This window comes from Rhea americana, unplaced genomic scaffold (assembly GCF_003343005.1).
Source record: "Rhea americana isolate MKP2758 unplaced genomic scaffold, rheAme1 scaffold_491, whole genome shotgun sequence".
Lineage (NCBI taxonomy): Eukaryota > Metazoa > Chordata > Aves > Rheiformes > Rheidae > Rhea > Rhea americana.
The window spans coordinates 108456-134581 of NW_028186636.1; the positions used below are offsets into that span (position 1 = coordinate 108456).

Here is a 26126-nt window from a genome sequence, read left to right on the forward strand (position 1 = left end):
CCTTCTCAGTATGCTCAATGCAAAAAGTCGAAAGGACAATCTCCCCTTTCCTCCTGGGCATGTAGCCCAGGGTTGCCAATAAGGTTAACAAGTAAGGGTCCTCTGTCRCCCAGAAACAAACTTTCAATAGAAATAATAAGCTGTACTGTGACTTCAAAAAATGTGAACAGAGAAAGAAATAAAACTGCCCATCATGCTGAGACAGGGCAATCTGACAAAGTAACTGTTTGGAGAACAAAATCTATTAGAGACTAAGCATTGCTCAGATGCTCAGTTAAACATATGGATATTTACTGCCTCTTTTACCAAGGCATCTTTGTTCTCTCACTCTCACTTACCTCTATCTTTCACTGTCTTCACTCATGTCTCTCTTGCCGAGCTTACATTATTATTTCCAGTTTTCTGACACTTTCCCATGCCTCTCAACCTCTATTTGTGCTCCTCCTGATCATCCTTCTTATCCTTCATGTGCCTGGTAATGATATCATAAGAAATATCTTATCATGATATTTCTGAGGTTTTCACAGGGAAGGGAACTTGCTTTGATTTACACCAAACAATTTGATAGTGCTACCAAATTACAGGATTTTACCTAAAGCATATGAGTGTAGTATTACCTCTTCTTGCTCTTTAAAGTATCCTAAAACCTCCCTTGCTGGAGCAGCTAAGAAAAGAAAGTTCTGCATATCCGAGCTTGTTGTAGCTTCTTGGGTGAGATTTTAGGACAGCGACCTCTATGCCAGGCAAGCAATAAGTATTTCATGTAATGGGAGTTTCACAGATGTCACAGATATTAAACAAGCAGGCTTAAGCCCTTCCTGATCTACTTTTGACATCATCAAGTGAAATTCCCTCTCAGCCACTAAAGCTGCATCTGAATGATTAAACAAGGCTGCAAAGGAACAACAAAATCAGAGCAGCTTTAAGGAGAAAAGGAAGGCAGTTTCTTCTCTTTAGGTAGTTAAAAAATAATCCTTTCCATTTCTCAGTCAGGTGCAGCTCTACTAGTCCCACTACTACTAGTTCCTGGACTGAAATGCAGATCGAATATGACCTAGTTTAATACAAGGCAACTATGAAGAGAAGTGCTCTTTGGCAGGAGMAAATAGGAAGTTTAAAGCATGAACAGAAATGGGTATAAAAGAGAATAAGACTAAAAGAATCTTAATTAGCAGGAATTCTCCTTGTTTATTGAACTGAGTATTATAGGAAATAATTCAGCTGTGTAGTTCCAAGCATGAAAGTAAAACAAAGCATCTGAAACAGGTAATATTATTTAGTGCAAACCAATTACCTCTGTTGTCATGAGAAATACAATTACTGCCACAGGGAAGTGAGAAAGTCCAATATGTCACTGCAAGACACAATTCATGTAAATGAGACCTTCCTCACATCTCCCATCTTCAATAAAAAGACAGTGTATTAAAAGTAGAAGAATTGCTTGGAACCAGGACTGCAGGTCAGGATTACACCTTTCCCAGCAAACACCTTTCCTATCTGGGTATAGAAATTTGCTTCTTAACATGTGTTTACTTCCCCTCCCAAGGAAAACTGACACAACTTCAGCATGAAGCAAAGAAGTGCTGCCATCCACAGCAGCCTCTTGATCTAGAGAGCTATGATGGTGAACTCAGGGACTCAGGAACATGCTGAGGCAAAGAGGAGTGATTACCTAAAAAGCCTGCAGCTCTCTGGCTGTCTGTTCTCCTGTCCCCTCCTTCCTGCAGTGCTGATGCTCAGAGCCTGGCACTGCCCTTTCAGGTAACACACCAGGTAAAACACCAGACCGTGAGCAGAGATGTTAAAAAGAATCATAGAATCAGTAAGGTTGGAAGGGACCTCTGGAGATCATCTAGTCCAACCTCCCCGCTMAAMMARGKYMMCYWRRRSMWKKTWRRMWRGGKTKSWWYCMRGKSGGSYTTKRAWWWYYYCMRRRRARGRRRMYYCMMSAMCYYYYYKGGSMAMCYKYKSCMRKGSYYCSKYMMYYYYMMMRKGRAAGAAATTCCCCCTCACRSTCAGGCGGAACTTCCTGTGCTTCMATTTCTGCCCATTGCCTCTTGTCCTGTCACAYGGGACACCGGAAAAGAGTTTGTCCCYRTCCCCTTGACAYCTTCCCTTCAGGTACTTGTACACRTTGAKAAGATCCCCCCTCAGTCTTCTCTTCCCCAGGCTGAAGAGGCCCAGCTCTCGCAGCCGTTCCTCAKAGGGCAGRTGCTCCAGCCCTCTGATCATCAGTCACACTGGACTCTCYSCAGTAGCTCCATGTCTCTCTTGTAGTGGGGAGCCCAGAACTGGACACAGGACTCAAGATGAGGCCTCCCTAAAGCTGAGTAGAGGGGCAGGATCACCTCCCTCGACCTGCTGGCAACACTCTTCCTAATGCACCCCAGGAGACCATTGGCCTTCTTGGCCACARGGGCACATTGCTGGCTCATGGTCAACTTGTCATCCACCAGCACTCCCAGGTCTTTCTCTGCAACATTTCCCACTTCTGCATGCAGTGCTCTAATCAGCTAAATAATGAAGTCATTTTCCCTCCCCCTATCTGGAAGTATATACAGACTGCTCTGACAGCACTCTGGAAATGCACCGTAGCATCTAGTCTTTCCCTGGACTAAGYATTCTTCCGCCTATTTTTTTTTTTCCCCTACCTTCCTCAGCACATCAGCACTCTTGGACATTTCAGATATTAAAGAATTTTAAAGATTTACAAACTTCAGGTTCAGTGATAGAAAGTTTTTCCTGTGGTTTTTTCAGTCTCGACTTTCAGTTTAATCACCTAAGTCTCACTTTGGATACCTATGAAATTTTGTGATACTAGCATATCTTTTGACTCAAAGACTGAGAGATGAAGTAACTTTGAAAAAACGTTTACTACTTACAGATTGTCTTCGATCACATTGTATAGGTATTACCTGAGAAAGAAAGCTCAGCTCCATTACCAGCACTCACTTTTATCTGATGTTTAAACTCAGGATTTATTGTTTATTCAGAATATATATTCTTTTCTTATTGAAAATTTTTTATTTCCTGTATAACGATTTTTTTTCCTACTATCAACAGTCCCTACAGGTAAATGATTCCACTGTTAGCATATGGGTATCACCTGCATGTTGGGAAATATAGCTGTTTTCTTCTTAGAGGCAAAATAGAGACTAGAAAATTTGAAAAAAAAGAAAGTATGCTTTATAAAACATTTTTGAAGTTCTTTCTTTCCAAAATCTGCTTGGTACGGTTGATAGTGATCCTAATGCTGTGCATAATTCCAGTATATTTGTTTGGATGTGGATGGTCCCTACATTTTTCCTCTGTAAAACCAAGGAACAAATATATAAGAAATTTCAAATTGCAAATCTGAATTCTGCCGAAMTTTGAAGGACATTTTGGTGTCTCTGAGTTCAGGATTTCGCCACTGGTCTCTTAGTGCTGGATCAAACGTATATTGAGGTCCCTATGTCTATTAGTAAATCTCAGCTGGCTACAGTGAAACTGTGAGAAGCAGGAATACTTCTAATTCCTTATTCCAGGTTATATACGAAAGCCAAACTCTGACTCTGTCTTGTTCTGATCCAAGACTGACAGCACTTGCTTATATAGCCCTCCTCCATACCTTGATTTSCATGGCCAAAACCCTACTCGGTGTCTGGAGGGAGCTGCAGTTGCCAGGTCCCATCTCTGGTTGATCAGGAGTGCATCCTGGATCACACCTARGCTTAGTCATAGAAACTAGGTCAGGCCAATGATGACTTATTAAATGAAAGGTGAAATAGGAGTAAGTCCTTTACTGATCCAATTATAAAACTTTCATTCCAAAAAGCATGAAAATGACCAAATCTATAATGATAAAAATCTAAAACCTCAAAGACCTGGTAGCAAATTCCTTATTTTTATTTTATAAATGGGGGGGAAAAAAAACTATACCAATGAGCAATAAATTATTTATTCAAAAACATCTATACAAAATAACACTCTTGGAGATAAACACTTCTACATTTTTAAAGTGCATCTCTTCATTGCTACAATATTTGGTTTACTAATTTACACTGTACATTCATAATTTATAAAAAAAATAATTAGTGGAAATTTTTGCAGTTGAATGTTAATAACAGTGACAGGGAGCACATATTCCATTATAGAAATCACTTGTGAAGTTGTACATGTGCAAACTATTCACATTCAGATGTAAAGACAACACAGTGACAATAGCAAGAGTATCACTAGAAAGTGGAATTACAGTATATTGTACTATAATAGGTTCTTTTGTTATAAAAGGTTATTTAAAAGTGCAAAATATATACACTCTGCCTTTTTATTCCTTCCTAGTTTCATCTCACTACTTATTAAATCCCCATTTGACTTCCTGAACTGAACAGATAAAATTGCAGTAATTTTACACGATGTACTACAATCATGCAGATGTTGCAAGGCTGCATTTCCAAAAAAAAAAAAAAAAAAAAAAAAAAAAGCTATACACACAAGATATACTGTATTCATTTTTTTCTTTTATCAACCAAAATACACAAAACGTAGCAAAATATATCATGAATACTGTTTTAGATATGAAACATTACGAATGCAAAAAATTCTTGTTGATTTTTCTCTGTTCATGAAGTAAAGGATTGCCTACATGTATTTCTCTGTACAATCAACTAAGATGATCACATGTTTAACGCCTTATCCTGTTGCACATTATCTTGGCCCTCAGTACAACCTTCCACTGTATTTGAAATAAATTTGCAAGATGCAAAAAAAAAAAAGTAAAAACAAACAAACATTTAATTACCACATAACCAAAAATAACAACATTCAAATAGGCCTTATGTGATTGTACAGAATTTTAATAGCTATTAGGTTTGTATACATTATGACACCTTGAACATTTAAATGTATTTATAGAAGAGATGTATACAAACAGTTGTAAGCTAGAGGGGAAGACATAAGATATAATAAGAAATGGTTATTGGTTACTGTAGACTACAATAAATAAAATATTGGCAGTGTTTCTTCTTAAAAAATAATCTCTGAGTTTATGTTGTGTAAACTTTAACATTGAAAATTTTGTGCTAATCATTTGATGTAGCTCATTTGGATAATTTTTTTACAGTGCCAGAGAATTCAATATATTTGAATCTTCAAAATGTATGACAACTACTGAAAAAAAGATGATCTTTCTCTTTCAACAGAAAAAAATTTACAGGATGGAAATGATAATGAATGACAGAGGAGAAAACTTGAGTGTTAATATCACTACTGAAGATTTAATTATAAAAGTCCCCAAATCTTACAGAAACCATCAACTTTCAAAGATATCAGTCTGGAACTGATTTAAAACACTTCTTTCAAAGTGCCCACTGGATATTGTTGTATTCTTTTCTATTTTGATTGAGAAAAAAAAGACATTAAAAAGAATATCTGAAACACCTACGTTCTTTCAATGACCAAGAGTGTGAAGTAATCAGCCTGTTCAAGAAACGTTTTGCTCTGTTGAGTTGTGGGCTGCTGACCAGAATGTGGGCAAACTCGAGACGTAGGGTCCCTGCGGGCCAGTGACAGTCACGCACAGGAGCACAGCACTGGTTTCATCAATAACCTCCACGTTCCAGTTCCATAATGTCTTGACAAGTTTTCACCATGAAGTGGAAATTGCTTTTTACTTTGCAAACAAGACTGCATGACCAGGGGCCCGGGGAGGTGATGGCTGCCTATTTCAAACTGATCATTTGGGGAGGGAAATTCCCACAGCTGGAGTGCGTGGCTCTATTACAAATGGTGTTTGCCATCCACAAAGGTTAAATTTACTGCAGTATTTGAGACAGAAACTCCTAGAAATGTTGATATAAAAGTACACGTGGTGGTACTATTAATACAACTTTTCAGAGAGCAATATATATAACTACTTTTCTCAAATACAGAGAAGCCAGTTAATTTTTTCTGGTCTTTGATTACCACCTTTGAGAAGAATAATGTCTTATCTTCATTTTACTACTGTTAAGTGAAACCTGAGAACACTGTAAGAACTTTAAATCTTCTTAATCTTAATATTCCAAGTGATTTATGGCATGTTATCTTGACTAAGCCATATTATTATTCCTGCTGAAACAGGACTAGTTCTGAACTAATATATTGTGAAAGATGCTAAAATATTTGAATTAAAATGAAACACCAAACATATTACATATCTTTTCAAACATTTTCTTGAGTYTCCCAGTGGAGATTAAGAGAAATGCAGATTTGAGCATCTAACATTCTAAATTATTATTCCTTTTTAAAAAACAGGGTTTATATAAGTAATATTCAATCTTTTTACTTTAATGAAATAGAGATAATACAATAAACCTAAATAATTAATCCTTTATATATACTTGATGTCACATCAAAGTAAAATTTTGAAACACCTGACATTTGGTACGTCACTACAGTGACCTATCATAAAGCTCCATTTACATATTAATTCCCATTACCCTCTGTCTTTGACAGACAAGAACTGCAAAATGTGTGCTGCAAATAAGAAAATCTGAATAAATTACTTAACAGAACATAGCATTTGGTTTCCGGGGGAATGAGCAGAGGCACTCTCCTCTAGAGACTAGATATGAAAATATATATATATATAATTGTACAAATACAGTCAATAGCAGAAAGATGACTAGTGAACAGCCACATGCTGCTCTCTGAGCTCCTGGAGAGCAGAATTTCATCCTCCAAGGGAATGCTAATAATGTCCCCCAAAGTGGATGGACGACATTATCATCTAGGGGAGCAGGATAATGAGACATGCAATCACACGCTTCCAGAAGAGATACAGAAAGTGCTTGCATTTGCAAAGTGGCTCACTAGAACAAAAGGAAAAGAAATTTTTCACTTTCTCTCTTAGGTCCACTGTTTTATAAAAATTGAACAGGATTTCTCTTCATGCTATGTGATCTATTGCTGTGCAATTCTATCTTCCTACTCTTCACATTTTTGCAACTGTGTACCCTGGGTACCTGGCCAGCATATAGCTTCTGTACTGTACTCTCAGTACACATTCAGCATACTCCCATGTATCAGCAATTTCAGTGCAGCTCATTAGTTTGCATTTTATTTTTCTTCTGTTCACATCTCATACTCTTCACTCTGGAGAGTTCTCGGCTTTTACATATAAATTTAATAGTTTAAATAAAGCCAAAAATAATAGTTTAAATATAATTTCCTTCTCCACTATTAAAGTCATATTTAAAATTACTTGTAAGTATCAATGGTCTAACTGACTGTGTGAGGAGTAGAATATGTGGTCCACCATTTTGTTACCAAAATTGCACATGACTTTGGCTCAAGAAAAGTCATTCAATAGAAATAAAAGTTATTCCATGTATAAGAACATGTTAGAGGTATTTATCCTTGCTTTCAAAGTGCTTTGTGGTCTACAGACAAGTGTCATGTGACTGCAGTTGTCTAATTTACAAGATGGTTTTACTTCAKTAAGTTTTGTCTTTCTGAGTGTAATCACATGTTACATGACGAATATTGCTTTATCACTAAAAAAAAGTTTAGTACATAAACATTAAATGTTTGAAATGAAATGGCAAGCCATTCTAAAGTAGCTCATTTTTGAAACTAAAATGTTTTGTTCGATAACTCTTCCTTGTGAATGGACACCATTTTCAAAGCAAAGAGAATACTGGTGAGTACTGTGGTCAACATGGTGAYAAACAAGCTGAGGAAGCACAGCTGAAGTCACAGGATAGTGTGAACMAAGGCGACAAGGGAGCACAAAGAGGAAGAGAAGCATCAGCCATCTTTCACTTTCAGCACTTCCTGAGAAGGAATTAGTTTTTGCCCTGATAGGCAGTGCTGGAATTTGTAACTAGAAGAGGGTATTTCTCCATGCCTGGCTGCTCACTTTGAAAGTACTGCCATTACTAAAGGGAGACTCAGGAAGTATCTTTACAAGTCAGGGCTTGTTTTCCAGGATGGTATAAAACACTGGTTACTGCAAATTTGTGTTCCTGTCAAGTTTTCACTAAAATAGTGACCAGTAGATTTTTATCAAATCATTACCACTTTGATATGCTTGGACTCACTCTTCTCCCAAAAGAGTGATGAAGATAGGTGCATGAGCATGGCTTTACCACAAAAACCTGCAGCTAATAGTAAAACTGATAAATTGAGAAATCCCATGTGTTGGATCCCAGTGCCTCAACTCTCAGACTGAGAGATAGATTGATTGCTGGCTGACAGGAACTGCTAGATGCACAACAGTTGTCCTGGGATGCACCCAGACCTGTTTTGTTAATTCATCTCAGTAAGCATACTTCCAGATTGCTCTTAGAATTCATGTTAGGATATAAGAAAAATAACAATAAGATTTGTGGAGGTAAATCAGTTCAATGAAAAAAAAATATAGAYAACACAAAAGAGTAAAATAAAAATTCAAATTAAGACATGTTTCCCTGTGCAGGTTCATTCTCCTTTTCCTACTAACAGCTGCGAATCATACCTTTGGTTCAGAGATTTGCACATAATTCCTAGCCTCCATTCCTTTCTCATCTCAGACTCCCTCTCCAGGAGATGTGTAATATGTTATTTATCAATTTACAGTTTTACTAAATACCTTTGGGAATCAGATGCTATAGAAAAATACACTGAASAAAGGGTGTCTCCTGCAGAAGGTCYGTGCTTTACTTTAACACGTCTCCTATTTTCACCAATACCTCTGCACCCTAGCAATACTGTTGTGCTATAAAAGGCCATTGAATAAGTCACTCTGCCTCTTCCCCTTCAAASGATTTGTTAATCAGATCATTTCCTGTTCAGCCCAAGCTCAGGCTTCCACTACTCACAGTTCTGCAGCCAGACATTTGAATTTGCCCTTTAAAAGCTATTACACTCTCATCAAATTTCCCTAGTCTTCACTGAATTTCAGCAGAACGGTATTTACTGAAGTGATTCATTTTATGACACAGAACAAGGGACCCAAACGTCTGCTGAACACATTTTATTGCTGGGTAGTGAAACGRCTCTGCATGCATGTAAAGACTGGGGCTTAGGGCATGCTTGCTTGCTACAGCTTTGCTGAGGTAAACTGCATGTAATCTTGTTCAGCTAACAGAGGCTTACTTCAATCAAAGAGTGACTGCCTAAGGGGTGTAGAAATGATTCAGGAACTCTATATGCTGAATGATAGCATGTCTTTCTCTCTAACAACAGTTTTTTAGCATGTTTGCTCTGTGTTGTTTCATTTTTAATTCAAGGAAGAAAAGCGTTTCTCATCTGTGTTTAAACACAAAAATTTCCCTWATTCTCAAATAAAAATCTGAAACAAACTACATATAAGCAAAGATGACTCCGTATTTTCTGATAAAGCATAGTGGATGTGCAGGATGTAGGCCTCAAGAAGTAAAAGTGATGATAACCGGATATGTTCACAAGGGAGTTAGGCATGAATTAAAAAAAAAAAAAAAAAAAAAAGAAATATCAATGAATGATGTGTTTGAACAGTCAGATGATCTGGGTGACCTCTGATATTTGAAAACATTAGAGTATTACAGTTTAAAGGCTGAACTTTCCTCCTCTGTATAAATACTTTGCAATCAGTACAAAATAAGTGACTTGATATGAAGAAATCTCTTCTCGAGGAAATAAAAAAAAATAGCATTTAATAGGTTTATAAAGTGTGTTTATTTCCTTATGCTTCTTCTATTCATGATACTTCTGTTCATTCTTGTCACACTAAGAATATTTGCAGAAATTTCCTTTATGCTTAATTTTGTTTCAGATTGACCCCTGAAGCATGGGGGCTAACCAATTTGACCCAAGAAGTCAAAGAATAGGTACACAGATAAACAACCATAAGCAACCAAGCTATTACAGCTTAATAACTTCCACTTATCAGCTGGGGCACTGTAATCATCTGTAGACATGCTCCCAACCTATTGCAATTATAAAGTGAAAATGTTTAGTAAACAATTGCAAAGGTCTAGAAATTCAAAGTGAATGTCCAAGCAGATGATTGTATATTTAGCAATTTTAATGATTAGGTCAATTTAGAGGAATCTAAATAATGACTTACATGTCTTAATAGAAAGATTAGATCTCTTTCCCACTGCAAAATCTCTTTATAGCTGGGGGAAGGGATGACTGTTATGGATTGCTGCTTCCCAAGCTGCCTCTGAATGAACGTTCACACTGAGAACATTTAACAACCTGTAATCTGGTCTCATCTGTTGACACTAAATATAGTTTATAGAAGAACTACACTTTTGTCCTTATCTTACTACAGTTCCCTGCTATATACCCTTTTTGTGGATATGTTAAACATATCATCTCCTTGTTTTCTATTTTTGTTAGCTAAAAGTTYCTCTTTGTTGGGAAATCCTATAAGCAGTCTGCACACAGATTAGAAATAACACATAGCAAATGGATTTAGGTTATACTGTCAGGTAGTAGATTTCTGCTTTACAAATCTTGGTTATGGTGATTTAAAATGAAGGGGACAAGCAAGACGTCTATCTACATGAGTGTTCTATTTTTCTTAAAGAACTGAATCAGTTTGGAAAACAATAGAAACATTCTCAACATTTTTCTTATTTGAGAAAGAGAATTTTATTCCACTTCTATTAGTACTAGTTCAGAAGAGTTATATAAATGACCTAATAGCTGGCAGCAGGTTCTAGAATGTAAGTAATAAAAATGTAAGCTTCATTACRTAGGCAAAAGTTAGGATTTTTTCTTGATTGTTTTTGTTTTCCTGCTCAGAGACCAGGAATAAAAATATATTGGTTTATCAAAGAAACATTGGTCCAGAGAAACTAATACACATCTATAAAAAGTCCTGCTGTCTCCTAACCTAAACAATAAACTGCAATTGGTATAGAAAATATTTAGCACTGAATATGAAACAATCTGACCATCCACGGCTTCCWACAGCCCCGTTGAAGTGTTAAGTAAATCCTGTCATCCCTTTGTGAAGTCAAGATAATGTTAAACGCTGTGTTAGCGCAGTGTTAAATACACACTAAATGCTGCAAAGATAATCATTAACTGTAGTGAGCATCTTTAACTGTGTTTTTGTCACGTTTCTTATACTTCCTAATTATTTGATACTGATCATCCAGGATTATGTAAAACTGGGTCATGCACCAAAATGGAAGTTCTTATGCTCATATGGTTTTGATATATAATGAAAAAACATGTTTGATACTGAGATGTTCTCTCTTTTTAATGCTACGAAATGTTCCTAATAATTGCAATATTTAATGAACACCTCTTCCCTTGGTTTGAATTATATTTGGAGTTCAAACTAATTAAAGTACATCTGCACATACTTCTGGCAATTTCTCAAGTTTGAGATGGCAAAGAACARTGAACATAGACCTCTTCAACACAAATACTTGTGTTTCTTTCATAAATTTGAACTTCTACCATTTGGAGGTGATGCTTTCATGTTACAGATACATACAGATACATGCTACATAATTAGTCCAATTTTTCTCTAGAAAAAGCTGGTTTTGCTTAAAGCTGCTTTTTGTTAAAAAAAGGGAATGTGGGAAAATGAAGAACAGGATGGACAATACTATTAAAATATTCCAAGTCTTATTTTCTAATATTGTAGAAGTTAAAGAGGGCAAAAACTGAGAGTCAACAAAATTAAAGAGAAACAAAAGTATCATCAGTAAAGCAAATTATTTGAGAACAACTACAGATGGTTTTTCAGGTAGTTGGATTTCTTCAGACTAAGGAACAGTAGTGTAACTCTAAGAGAACCAAGCTGACTGATTTCTTGGAAAGAATTATGACAAATGAACACAGCATACAATTTTTCAGAAACATGTCCAGAAAAAATGTGAAGTGATACAATAAATCAAAGTATAGCACAGATAACTATGCACAGACAAAACTGAAGCAATTATTTAATTAGCAAGTATCAGGGAAAAATGGAAACCAACTGTTACTGGGAAAGAGTTTAACATAAACTTTCAGTCAGCAGCAATGTTGGGAAAGTCTGTACATCTGCAGATGACAGAGAAAACACTGTTCTTATTAAAAAGAATATGTAAAATAATAAAAAWACAACAGTAATGCCCATACCTTGCCTACTCGAATTGTTCGGAAAAAACAGTCAGTCATATCAAACTAGTAGAATACTTCCTCCAAAGGCAAAGAAGCCCAACAATTATGAGAGCAAAGAATCACTTGATGATGGATGGAAAAACTACTCAGACAGAGAAAGAAGAAAAACAGAAGACCTGCATGCTTATTAGCTAGACTAAGCAGAATTATAAGAGATTTTGCCATATACATGGATTTACTACTAATGAAAAGCCATCTACTGTTGGTGGGAAATATAAAATTAGCATGGGCAAATACACGTTGTACTATTGTGCCTACTGGATGACCAGACAAGAAAGGAGTACAGTGCAAGATTTTCCAAGAGGAAAATCCATATAAGGAAAAGCTCTTAAAGAAGATAAGTATAGCTCACATCAGCATCTCATATGCACATTCAAAAAGTATGGTTTATGGTATAATTTGCCGATTAGGATTGCAGATCTTTCCCTAAGGGATATAAAAACAATGTTTGCAAAAAATACAAAGAGATTAAAAGGAAATGCAAAAAAATGTTGAGGGGAGAGAAATGGTCAATGTGATAACAAAAGACATTAGAAGCATTGGGCCTCACAGAAATTATTTCTTCAGCATGAAAAAGATTGTAAGGAAAAAAAGAACATTTAAGACTATTTTGAGATCTCTAAAAACTTAAAGTGCAAAACCAACAAGCAAAGGTAATTCAGTTACATAATATGTCACTACAGTACATCAAATGCAGAATAAATTCAAGGAGCTTAATAGCAGGCCTGGGAAGAAGTGAGTTCTGTATAAGTTAAAATGTTCATTAACTCAGAATTTGGCTCTGTCATAAGATAAAGATAAAAAGAAAATAAAGCTGTCTTCTGTTCGTTATGCAATGCCTTGATCCAAAGGAAGGTAGAGGACAAATGAAATACCAATTTGATTATGAATCTGCTTCCTTTTCCTTTCATCCTGCTATCAATATTCGAGTGATGGGGAGAAATAAATCAATAATAATGCTAATAATGATGAAAAAAACATCGCTGGCTGCAACAAAGACTCGAAGCCCAGAAATATCCTCGACTTTCAATTTTGTAGCTGTTTTACTATTACCAGGTTTCATATTTCTTCTCTGTGACTGCATGCTTTCACCACTGGAATTCTAAGAAAGCACTAGCATGTCTTAAATACCAAGGCGTAATATGTGCTAGTAAATGTTAGGACTTTCAGGGTAACCACTATGTTCTCAGTAACAGGCAAATAGGGAAAAATGCTACCTTTACTCCAAAAATTGTTCTTCGTAGTATTGAATATAGCTAGCATGGAAGGTAAATGCAAACCATAGCACTTCTTGAAGTCTTGGTGTGAAATATTTAATAAACATTTTTTTTCCTTTTTTATCCAACTCTAAAATAATCTGACTTAACTTATCGGCTCAGTAAAGCATTTCCATTTTTAAACGTAGGGAAAATTTTATCCCTAAAGCCAATTAAATATTCATAGTAAATCAGCTGGAGAATATTTGTCCAGCTTCTGTGCAAAAAGAAAACAGTGAGCTGATTATGTACTCTGCTTATGGATGTTTTAGGGTATACTAAAGGGCAGTAATTTAGCTCGGTTCTGAATGCTAATTGAACAAAATGCTTAAAGACACAATAAAATGTCCCTAATATTTATTTTATGAGTAGCTTCATGTTCCAAAAGTCAATGTATCCCCTGGGACATACAACCAGTCTACAAATTAATGCTCTTTCTACTGCCTCATTTTAGAAATACTTTCTACTAAGCATCAGCTAGTAACTGCTAGCTTGAACAGGCTACTGCTCTTCTCCCCTCTGCCATTTGAAGGGAACAGAAAACCTCTGATTTACACCCCATTCATTTCAGGATTTATTTTATTCTTGTAATCCTCCAACATTGTTCATGACTGTTAGTTTTTATTGTATTAGTAGGTAAATCTGGCACTAATGCTATCTATAAAAAATTGAGGTTCATGTCATCTCAGCGTTGATGCATAAAAGCTACATTATACCCTAGGAAAATCCAGGCTCTCAGTTAATCAATGGACAAAAATGTCATTGCAGAAAGTAATTCCGTCCRTCCGTCTTAGGTATCTATCTATACCAGAAGAAAGTAAACATGCTGGAACAAGAAGTTTYTTTCGTTTGATTACAGAGCTGAGGCCAGTTTACCAACACAAACTAAACAACCAATTTCTAAATGAATCCATTAACAAGCACAAAGTATGATATTTCTATCATATTTGAAGACTTAAGGACACGAAATAAACTTGGCAGCTTCCTAGCCTTGAAACATAACAGAAATAATGTTGTTTCAAGAATAATTTGTAGTACTGGGAAAGAAAAATAAAGTCTTTCTTACCTTTAATTTCCTTTCCCTGTTTGTTGTCTGGCAGTCCTACAGATATATGACTATTCAGTCATGACGAGCTAAGGGCACACTCTAAGAGGGAAGAATGAAGCATTCTCACAGCTGTAACAGCACTAAAAATAATGTTAGATATATGAGAATTACATATCTTTTCAATTAAACATTCTTGTAAACCTGTTTGCTTTCTAGTAAAAAAACCCCAAGTTCCTGTTTTTTCTTTTTCTTTTTTCTTTTTTTTTTTTTTTTTAAAAAAAATCAAACTAACTAAATTCCCTCCTACCCCTACGCAAATTCCCTAGAAATTAAAAGCCTTTGACTTTGGGAAAACTGGACCAAAAAGAAAGAACAATGTTTTCACTAGAAATTACCATTACAGTGTCTCACAAGAGTAAAAGGTTTCTACCTTGTTTTCTTAGTCTCCTGTGAAGGTAAGACCTATTGACACTCTCAGTTCTCTGTGTAATGTGGATTTGCATTCTGTTTCCTCACTGAAAAGGTAGACTGTAATATATTGTGGGACTTGAAATCTTCCTAAAGAGAAGATTAGGGGTACCTGTAAAACAGCAACTATAGCAGCCTTTCCAAATAAAAACACAGATTTCAGTCAAAATAGTTTGATTTTGATTTCTTACTGAAAAGACAGTTTTTTTTTCTGTAGGAATAAATCCTCTTATGACAATGTTAGCAGTTGTGCACCAATAGAATATTAGAAAAGAAAACATTTTTTCCTTCCTCTGGATTATTAAAAATTGTATTCTTTTCTGTCATTTTTCAGCTTAAGTTCCATATTAAGTCACTGGGAATCTGTTCATCAACAGCAGTGGATTTTGGCTGAAGTCCCTGGAATTTAATAATTTCAAATGTAATAAAAAGATTTTTCTTGTAGAGTTTTTCTAGCTGAACCAGATTAAGATATATCTTCAATTTCATCTTGCGTGCTACACAAATCCCCTTCATACTTTCTAATAAATTTACTACAAGGTCTTTTTACTTCACAGAAAATAATCTATTCTCTACATGCTTCAGCACGGAAGAACTAAAATATTTTTAAAGTATGCGTTAAGAAATTAGATACATGACTACATGATATATTTTATGTGATTTTCTTTGAAATAGTTTCCTTATTCATCAGCCATAATGTAATGAATAGCAATTTAAAGTTACAGAACTAYATTAAAAGAATGTCTCTCTGCAAGRGTATGATCGATACATCTAGCCTAGATGCCTAAAAAGGCTTGCACGATTGCACAGCCGGTCTATTTGTCCTTCCTTCCCCCACTTCCACCTGTGAAATGTTTTGGTTCCACTTCCAATGAACTGGAAGGAGCGGCAGAAAGGTCAGAAGCGAGCGCAGCACCCGCCGGCTGCCCCTGCTAAACCCACACCGCCCCGCATTGCCGCTGGCGCCGGCCTCTGTGCTGTCGGGGAGCACCCAGGGGAGGGCATCTCGTGCTAAGGCCTGTCCTCTTTGCCCTCAGAAGCCTACTGGAGCGCACAGGCCGACTACATTGAAAAAAAAACTAACCACAGTAGTTCGAGTGGACACAGCCCAGAAAATACATACTTCTAGCTGTTGCATTAGCATGCTGCCACACGCGTTTTGTTTCCAGGCCGCTCAGGGCCACACTCGCTAAAGAGAAGGTTGTGGTGAAGGCTGTCCAGGAAGATCTCCGCATGCAGGTTCACGTCTTCCCTCCTGCAGAGAGGGAGGGCTACTCTCTCCTTAGCATCGTTATGGTATGTGCTGAGAAGCTTTAATGTGTTTACAGTCCTAAACTTAACTGCCATAGATTGTTTTATCCAATAAAAAACACACACAAAAAATGCACTGCCTTGACACATGCTCCACTTTGAACACTGACATAGAGAAGATATTCAAATGTGGATGGGGTGTTGCAAAATCCTGACAGTAGATGAATTTATGGAAATATACTTAAAAAGGAATTCAGACATTTCTAAATACTGTTTATGCCACTAAAAAGATCAGACCATACATTAAAGGTTTCGTGGAAAAGGCATTCTCTGCCTGAAGTTATGAATTAATCTAGCCCAGATATAAAGCATAATTTTAGATTTAGGATTGTAAAGTTTGGCCCCACCAACAACCATGTCTTGCTTATGCCTCAGGCCTACTGGCACAAGAGTAGAAAATACTTAGAAAGAATTACTATTTTTCAGAGATCTTTTGAAAAAAAATAAGTCAGACTTGCAGAACTTAAGCTTTGGATGGATCAGCACATCTTCAATATTGGAATTCTGTGCTTTATAAGCAAAAATAAATAATATAGATCATATACCACGGATGAAGCCATAATCTGAAGCCTTGTCTAAATTCATAAACTAAAATTGCCATGGCCTATTTTCTGTCCCTGAGGCCATCCAGCATGGTTTGCCGATACCTATTGTACGAAACTCTCTTACAGTTTAAACAGGATAGCACAACCAAATCACTTACAGGGAATAGACCTGAGCTGACTGTAGCTCATAAATTGTGCTCAGGATTTTTTCTGCAAATTTTAATTAGCACAGACCACAGAATGTCAGAAATTATTTTACTAAATTAACAGTACGATTCAAGGCCAGTGCCCAAGCCCACATCATAGCATTGCTTAGTTTATAAGTCACTGATGTTTCTGCTCTGATTTAAATTGTTGGAGCAATCATTTGTTCAAAGCAATTTTTGCAATTGTAGTTACTTTTAACTTTTTAATAGTTTCAAGCTTAAATTAAAGACATAAAGATAATCTGGACATACAGAAGTCATCTTGTTTTGTTATGTTTCTAGTCGTGAGTGGTCTTACTTGTTTTGTGATGCTGTACAATTTTCTAACTCAATGTTTCCATGCTTCTTTCCTTAGTTTTCTGTTTATGACTCTACTGTAGCAACTGTCTTCTCCTCCTAGCCCTTATTTTATTCTGGTACAATTTTCTGTTCCCTGGAAGAAATAAGGGAAAACTATATACAGGTGAATAATGAGGTATTAAGACTAAAGCTTAATATATCACAATTTCATAATAATCACATTAAATTTTGCTTTCTGCTTTGATTAGTAATTTAATATTTGACATTCTAACTGCCTGGTCACCGTAAGGCCGCTGCCATTCCTTGCATCAGCGTTTGTTTCTTAGGGCTGACTGTGAAAGGTATCCATCCACCATTAGTTTTATTTATGATTCGGTAATCCTGCTACTGTGATGTCTTCAGTGGGCTGAAAAGTTGTGCAAATGTGAAAAACATTTGATTGGGCAAAATACCTGCATATTATATTGCAAAACCTCTGAAGCCAATGATAAGACAATACACTTTACTGATGTTAAAAAATGTAACAAAAGAGCATCAGCAACCAAACAAGTTGGAAGTGTAACATTTTCATATATGAAGTACATGTTAACCTGTTGAAAGAACTACAAAGAAATAGAAGATCCTGCAGAAGTCCTACATAAAGCTGCATAACTAGCTGCTTGTTAGCTTTACCCAGTCTCTGCCAGGTTCCCCAGAAGACTAGCTGCTAGTCACTGTCTCGAGATTTTTTTCAGTGTTTAAAGGGAAGGAAAAAGCAAGTGAACTAACAAGGTACTTTAGTTGCTTCATTAAAAATATGGTTGGAAAATTATTTCTAAAATATAATTCTAAAACCAAAGCGGGAATTTTTAACACCTTATATTTCATATACCTTATATTATAATATTCTTACAGAGACTGATTTTTGCAAATCAGAAGAAAACTACTGTCTTGCAAAAATGGAAGAGAGCTTAGCTCACCAAAATACTCTAACACAATTTAGTAATTCTGTGAGAAATATCCAGCTGCTTTTGAAAAAGACCTCTGATTTATCTTCTTTGAGGAGACACAAAGCTGTTCTAAGAGAAGGGTAACAGGAAAGGGAAAATAGGATTATGAGTAGGAGAATGAGAAGTCTTCAGTAGAACTATAAATACGATTTTGTATAAATATAACAGTCTGAGAAAATTTAAAAGAGAAAATGAGAAATAATTTGCAAGAAAATACATGTGTTATCAAATATAATCAGTAAGTTCCAAGTAAGAAGAGAGAATGGGCACCGGAAAGTATTGTCAGAATGAAGGACCAGAAGTATTTTTTATAGTTCCAAGCAAATTAAGAATTATGCTTTGCCAGAGAGATTTTATTTTATGGCCCCCTAAACGTAAGGCTATTAAAATTCAGAACAGTCTTCATCATAACTTTTATATGCAATTAGCTTGTTATTGTCTTGTTTAATTCTGCTCACATGGACTTTCTACATTTTTAATAATGTTCATTCTGAATTGCAGAACTTTTCTGTAGAAATGAAAGATTATTTAATAAACTAAGCTTACTTTCTGTTAAGCTTTTATTCACAATATTTAGAAAGACATATTATGTTTTTATCACGTAATATTTAAAACATTAGGTCTAGAGGCCTGAGTCTGTAGTCTTCGTTCAGTAGTAACTGGTGCAATTTTCCACTCAGTTACACTAGTTTCATGCTAGTATTTAAGTTCATACAAGAGATAATAGCAGTACAATGAAGTACAGGAGGAATTCCATCATTCTTCCACCTACAGTCACTCTGTCATCTATAACTTCATGTTAATAACTGAAAATTGACTGTAAGAAAGCTATTCTGATTTTATTGCTATAATGAATCTTAAAGGCTCAGTAAATACAAAGAGGAGAAATATGATTAAATGAGACATTTGGCATAAAAAAACATGTTCTATAAACTTAATTAATGTAGTGTTTTTTGAAAAAAAAATATAGTTGTTAAAAATACCATACTGTTTACAAATATTTAAATATTTGTAACCATCTCCATGGTTAAAATGAATTCCTCTAAGGATACCACATGGAAATAGGCAATCCTTATGGTAGGATCAAATTGCCTGATTTAAGCACTTTGCTTCTGCCTAAGATGCAGGTGGACAGAGAAGGATTTTCTAAATAAGTGCCTATGGCCCCACTGCAGCCCGCCAACAGAGCTACTTGCCTTAAGACCTCAAGAGGCCAATCATCTCTGAACAACTGCACGCACCTAAGTTAGGAGAACAGAAGCCTCACCTGAGGGTTTTTAAAAGCATCTACCTCCTTTCCTTAATAAAAAGTGAATTTAGGCTTTTGCTTTAGAACAGTCCGTTAGATTCCTAAAGTTTGGAGAGAATTTTCCTGAATAGGATCCATATACACTTGGTGAACTATTCACATACACTTCTTGTCTGCTTTCTTGGTTGCTACCTCAAAATGTACTAGAGAACAACTATGACTTTTATCACAGAAATTTGGAATACGTGCTATTAGGGAGATGATAGGAGACTATCTGCCAAAATTAAAATATCTTTCTTTTATAGTTTTTCAATAGCAGGAATCATTATCTGCATATATAAACAAATGATTTCAGAAGGAGGTTAMAACTATGTCAAAAAAATAGTATTTCCTTAGTAAGGAGAAACCTCACTTAGTTTGTGTATAAACATACTGAGTCAAGATTAGAGCTATAGAAAAAAATGGTAGAGGGATGGGCCAGCAAAATCTTTATGTCTAGTTTTGTTTACCGTACACCTAAATCATTTACCTCTAAACAAAACAGTTGCTAAAGAAGGTGTTCACAATCACACATAGGGTTTTAACAGAGAATACTGTCAATTCAGTTTATAAATGAATAAATCAATGATTCGTGAAAGTTTTACCAATAAAAACTTATGGCAAGTTTTCTAAAAGAGGATGCCTACAGTTAGGCTTCTTAGGATGTGATTCTACGCATGCCCCAAAGCTCTTCAGCTGATCTAACAAGATATTTAAATACGCAATTAAAATTATCTTGTACGTGCTCTGGGATTACTTCATATGGTTAGAGTTAAGTGTGTGCTTAAGTTCTTTCCTCARTCAGAAAGAGAGTATTTAGTGCTTTGCCAGAGCTAAATCTCAGGCCTTAAAATAATACGATGGAGGAATTATTTTTTCAAATATAACAAAGCAAGACAGAAGTCCAGTTCTCATTTTTTTTTTTTTAAATTAGCTCTTTTCCACAATACTCTGTAGAAGTTGTCTGTGTGCCTTGAACTTTACAAAATGGATTAAAACTCCAAATTCTGGTCTCATACTTTGCAAATATTGGTTCATGTTTCTATGTAGCATAGGGGTATATATGACCATGAGAACAGAAACTGTAACAACATCACAAATATTATCAAATGAATATTTGCTCTGAGCTTTAGATTAATGCCAAAGACAACAAACTGATTCAGTTTGACTTAATGTTTGTTAAACTCATCAGATTCAACAGCAGTGAACAGTGTGAAAACCGTCAACATTACAGATAATACAACTATAGGCTTCTTATAAAATCACAAAGTTGCAATATTGTGCATGAAATAGCTACTTTCTTTAAGAAAATAATTTATTTTCCATAACCACAACAAATAATCTGATTTCAGTTACTGTACATATATCTCCTTGCAATACTCTGGCTGTCCATAAACACTGGATCCACAGATGCCACTTTTGCTGCTATAAAGGAGTGAATGCAGTGTAAAACTGCTGTCAGATCCTGAAATTCAAGTTCCTGAAAGAGGAGGAAAGAGAAAGAAAAAAGAGAAAAAAAGGAATCATATTCAAGCTTATACATATTTTATGTAAACACAGAAAAGACTGGTCAGCAAATCACAATGGAATTTAAATGAAAATTTGTAACTATACAGAAAAGTGTAAAGATAAAAGTGTTATTCTTAAAAGATATATAACCTTACCTCTTTCATTAGTACGAGTATTTCACTTTAGTTTTCACTCTTTGTGCTGCTTTATTGTTGGACAGTGAAAACAGATTCAATTTGCAAGAATAAACATTCAACATATTTTAAAATATTTGAATGAGTAAGGACAACTGGGGCAGATGTGGTGCCAAGACACAGACAGTAGGACACACACTTTGGCAGCCTCTTTGGGGTCAAACAATCAAACTGGTAGGATAGAGGCAGGACAGAAGCCCAGGTAAAGTCACATTATAGTCAACGTATAGAAATAATGGCTGGATATGTTAATTCATAAGCCCTAATTCAGCAGGAAAGGCAGACTTACTCTCAACCAGTTCTTGAATTCCTTTGACTTCTATAATTTGCACTTAATTACTTGTGCAGAAATTACAGTATTTCTTTTCCCAATTTCCTCAGCCAGAAATGGGGTGATTTTCTGGCAGAAATACGGCAAATATAGTGTCAAAAACATGTTTAATTTACATAATACTATTATTTGTAAAGTCTGCACCATGAATATTACATGGATATTCAGGAGGGTTCTTGGTTTGGAGAGAAGACATTTGCTTTCAACAGGAAATTTATTTAAAGCCATTGGTTACATAGTAGTTTATCAAGGCACACTCTATATGCTTTCTTTTAAAAAGAAATTAGAAAACTGAACTTTTGTTTGTCCTATCAGAGTATTTTATGATTTTCCTCTAAACCAAATTGCCTCATATATATCAGTATATCTGGAATTCAAAGTTACTGTTCAGGAAAAGATAATCATCCCACCAATTTGGGATCAAAGACTTACTTGGCAGAAGTAGTTTTGCTACTAACAATGAACATCTTAAACTTCTAACAACTATTTATGGTGTTTCATTTTGTGACACTTTATATGCTCAGGCCATATTCAAGGAATCAGTGATTGAAATTACTARAAATATTCAGGAGATGGAGAGTTACTCGCATGAGTAATGACTTCAGGATCAGGCCAAGCTTGTGAAGAAGCACTTTGGAAAATGAAGATACCTGTGCACATCAGCTTCAGCCATAAAGAGAATGGTGAATTTATTTGGCACCTTTGATCTTTCAGGGATCCAAAAGCCTGGAGTAACCACAGATATTTTGAAATTGCATCAGTATGATAGAGGTTATATTTACCTGCTATAACCTATGACCTTTTTAACTACCACAAACATTCAGAATCTCTGCTTTTCATCTTGTCCAGATTTACAGTGTTCACCAAAAGATATTTGGCATTTGAGAGATTAATTTTTCCATCATGGGATATTTTTTTCCAATGTCTATTACTACTGTCTTGTGATTAAGCACTCCCAGAGACAAACATCTTTTTTTTTTGGTTTCCTTTAAACAGCTTTATTTTATTGACTTTTTCCTTTGAGATGCTTAGCTTGATTCCCTCAGAAGCTAAAGATAACGAGACAGGTGTTCTTGTAACCATATTGATATTTGAACATATGTGCAGTAAATAACAGCTATCTTTTTCACACTATGCTGACAGAAAGTTGTATTATTTTTAATAAATATTTTACATATTTATGTTGTATGACAAAATCTTACTCTCTCCTCTTCCATGACTGCAAAGTATTATCAAAATGCTGGGTCACTGTACACATGCCCAAGGACAATAGACAATGACTAACTCAGATGTTGATACACAATAAATAATAATGTGATACTGGAAATCAGATTGTGAGCAAGACTGGCAATCCAGGATAACTTCGTTCAGGGAAAATCTGCAAATTGGATTAGCCATATCTCTTTGCTTCTGCTTGGCAGAATCCCTAGAGTAAAGTAAATATACTTTGCATTGAAAAAGCTGTACCTGGCTCAGTAGAAATCAAAAATCCATTTTGATGTGTGAAGAAGGTACGGCTAGTAAACAGTGATACTCGATACAATATTTCAATATAAATATGGGACAAATTGCTTGATTTCCCCTTTAGACAAGCGCTAATCAGAGTTTTCACATGAAAGAAGCGCTTAGCAAGAGTCTGAATAAAAAGAACTCACTGGGAATTATTAATCTGTTAAATCTTTCTYGATTAAAATTATCATAAAGACAGGGGAACATTGCTGATTTTTTGTACTAACTAGSCTGAAAATAAGAAAACACAAATTGTGGATATCTATTCTGCCTCACATATTGCAGGAAAAAAAAAAAAGGTATTTGCCTTTCTACTATTCTATTTCAGGAAATAGTCAGGGATCCTGGTGGGGCTGTGAAGAGAATAGGAAGTGCTTGATCAGACACAAGTGGAATATAAAGTAAAAAGTGGGGAGAAGGAAAAACTAATTTATCACACAGCATTTGAAGGCTTTACTTCTTGCTGAAGATGAGACTCTATACTGATTTTTTCAATCARTTGTGCACAGATTCTTTACAACCTCAGGCACATGTAGTTTATTGTCTCAGTAATTTTATTTCCCACTAAGCACATTTATTATCCTCAGACAAATGTAATTTCTCATTATTGTCTACTTTCTCCAACATAAGGAGCCAGTAAACAATATTACTATGCAGTAAGAGTGATAAAATGATATTCAACAGGTTCCCAAGACATTGCTCTTCCCGAGATGTAACAGGCATTACAAGTGCCTTTATCTTCTGTGAAACATCCAAAAAAGCTACAGGGAAAGGTCTGCTCAGACTCTATAGCCTTGGGACAGAGAAAGTTTTGGCAACCAGCTGTCTTCCTTCTGGTGCTTGCTCAGAGCAGACAAAAGCCCTAGAGAACAAGGCTTTCAGCCCCAAGTCCTGCAGAGCACATTTAAGTGGAGTTTTTTAGATGCACGTAATAATCAGTCCTGGGTGGCTCGTCATCAGACAATCAAACTGATGTTTCTAAACTCTTTCCAGAATTTAGAAACACAAGAACTTCTCAATGAAACTTATGTTAAGAGAAGTGAAGCAACTCTCCATTCCCTTCAATAGTTTGTTCTCTGAAATTACTGACCAGTTTTCCTACAGCTTTCCAAGAAAATGTTAGATGAATTCAAGCATTATGCATAGCCATTTTTCATGCTGTTACTTCAACTATTAAGTTTAATTATTAAGTTCAAGTAGTAACTAATTTAAAACAACTTACTATAATGTATAATGGGATATGTTATACAGCGTGCCTCTAGAATATTTCCTTTCTGTAATTTCTTTCTGTGTAGTAGGTGAACATTTTTGTCTTTATAGCTACCACAATAAAAATCATATATTCTTTTATCTGAAAGCAGCTAAGTCAGGAGAATGGATTACAGAAACACGACAGAAAATTAAGGAAATGTATATGAGGTGTCCAGATTAGATTCAGGCCTGGGAGATCTACTAATATTCAGCTTTTGTTGCTTTTGACAGTAAAGCTCTGCTTTCAGGGTAGGTAAAACATTCCATGGATTTGCAATGCAATTCAAACTGCTATCTGACTTCCTACCACTCAAAAACTCTCACAGTCTCTAATGAGCCAGGGCAAGGTTATCACAATATCACATTTAGCAAGATGTTGCTACCTATGTGGTTTTTATTGTAAAAAAGTTCATAAGCCCTTGACATGATTTAAATGCTGCACTGGACACGCTTCTGCATTATCAAAACGTGAACTTTCAAGTCTCCTCTAAGATGGAATGCAAAAATACAAAGACTCTTGGGAAAGGCAGGTGAATATTACAGCTTTATTGAAATAAGACAGAGTGGCTTATGTAAGGAAGAAGTATGTTTTGATAACATTCCAGCCTGCTTTGAAAGAGAAAAGGAGGGAAGAGAAGAGAAAGGAAAAAGGAGTGAGAGGTACATGAAAGAGAAGCAAGGAGTGAGGGAGGGAGAGGGAAAAGAGCAGAGAAAGCGAGAGAGAGAGAGAGAGAGAGAGAGAGAGAGAGAGAGAAAGGCTGGTTCTCTTAGCAGCTCTAGTTATTTTTTTGTTGTGCTGCACCTTCATTTCTGTGGTAAGCTTATTGCTGTTCCTATGAATTGCATAAAAGTAAAAAGGTAAGAAAGGATATAATATCCCTTAATTGCAATAAAACAATCTACCCACTGTAGAAGTTCTCATTCTGAAATGTGCTAAACAGCTCTGAATCCCTATGAATTTAATGGAAATTACAGACTGATGCTTCTGAAACTATAAAATAATGGCAATTACAAAACACTCCTACACTCTAATAAAAAACAACAGAAGCATAAGCCAATAGTACTGATGAGCCAAATGTGCTATTATTGTCATTCATGTCTAGCTAAAAAGAAGATAAAGTAACATTAAAGAAAGAAGCAAAACTCTCTCAGCCTTCTGCTCTTTCACGCTTGCTAGTCAGCAGATTAAGAAATAATTACCCTAAAAAAAGAAAACTCTCTTGAGAACTTACAGCAAAGTGAACATTTAGGTAACGAGTAATAATTGGCATTCAGTTGCTGAAGTATTCATTTGGGCCTCATACTCAAAATTAGATCTCATTGTGAAAGAAAAATGAAGAATAAAATGTTGGTGAAAATCCTTTGAGGAATTTAAGCTCAGGTAATATTAATTATGTTTTTTGCTGGCATAATAAACAAACTGCTTATTCTGTTTTGATTGACAGATATGGAGCATGTACGGAAATAAGTTTCTAAACATATTTTATTGAATAGATGCATATTATAAATAAATACAAATTAATATAAACATTGTCAGAAAAATCTAGTGCTGTTATGTAACTCCCATTGTTCAAGTTTTCTGAAACTGAAATGAAGTACACATTCATTTTTTTCAATAGAATACAACCCTTAATATAAAACAATACAGGCCTTAGTACATAAGCTTAAGTACATAAGGATGCCCTAGTCCTACAGGTGTTGTCACAGGATGCAGCACATACCCCATGTCCTGCAACGAACATGGCTGTGTCACAGCTTGCCCGTTATCATTTGGCTCCATCTTCTACCGTCTAAGACCCACCACATTAGC

The 26126-nt window shown here is 35.6% G+C and overlaps 1 protein-coding gene across 1 annotated transcript in view; it reads right to left on the minus strand.

The window, feature by feature from the left end:
* Nucleotides 1-18123: 18123 nt before the first annotated feature.
* Nucleotides 18124-26126, minus strand: part of SNTG2 (syntrophin gamma 2) — a gene marked incomplete at its 5' end in the record, with an annotated part of 93624 nt that continues 85621 nt past the window's right edge. The window contains one exon of the mRNA XM_085317260.1: nucleotides 18124-21002. Coding sequence (XP_085173386.1) covers nucleotides 20871-21002 — 132 coding nt within the window. The remainder of the gene's footprint in view (nucleotides 21003-26126) is intronic.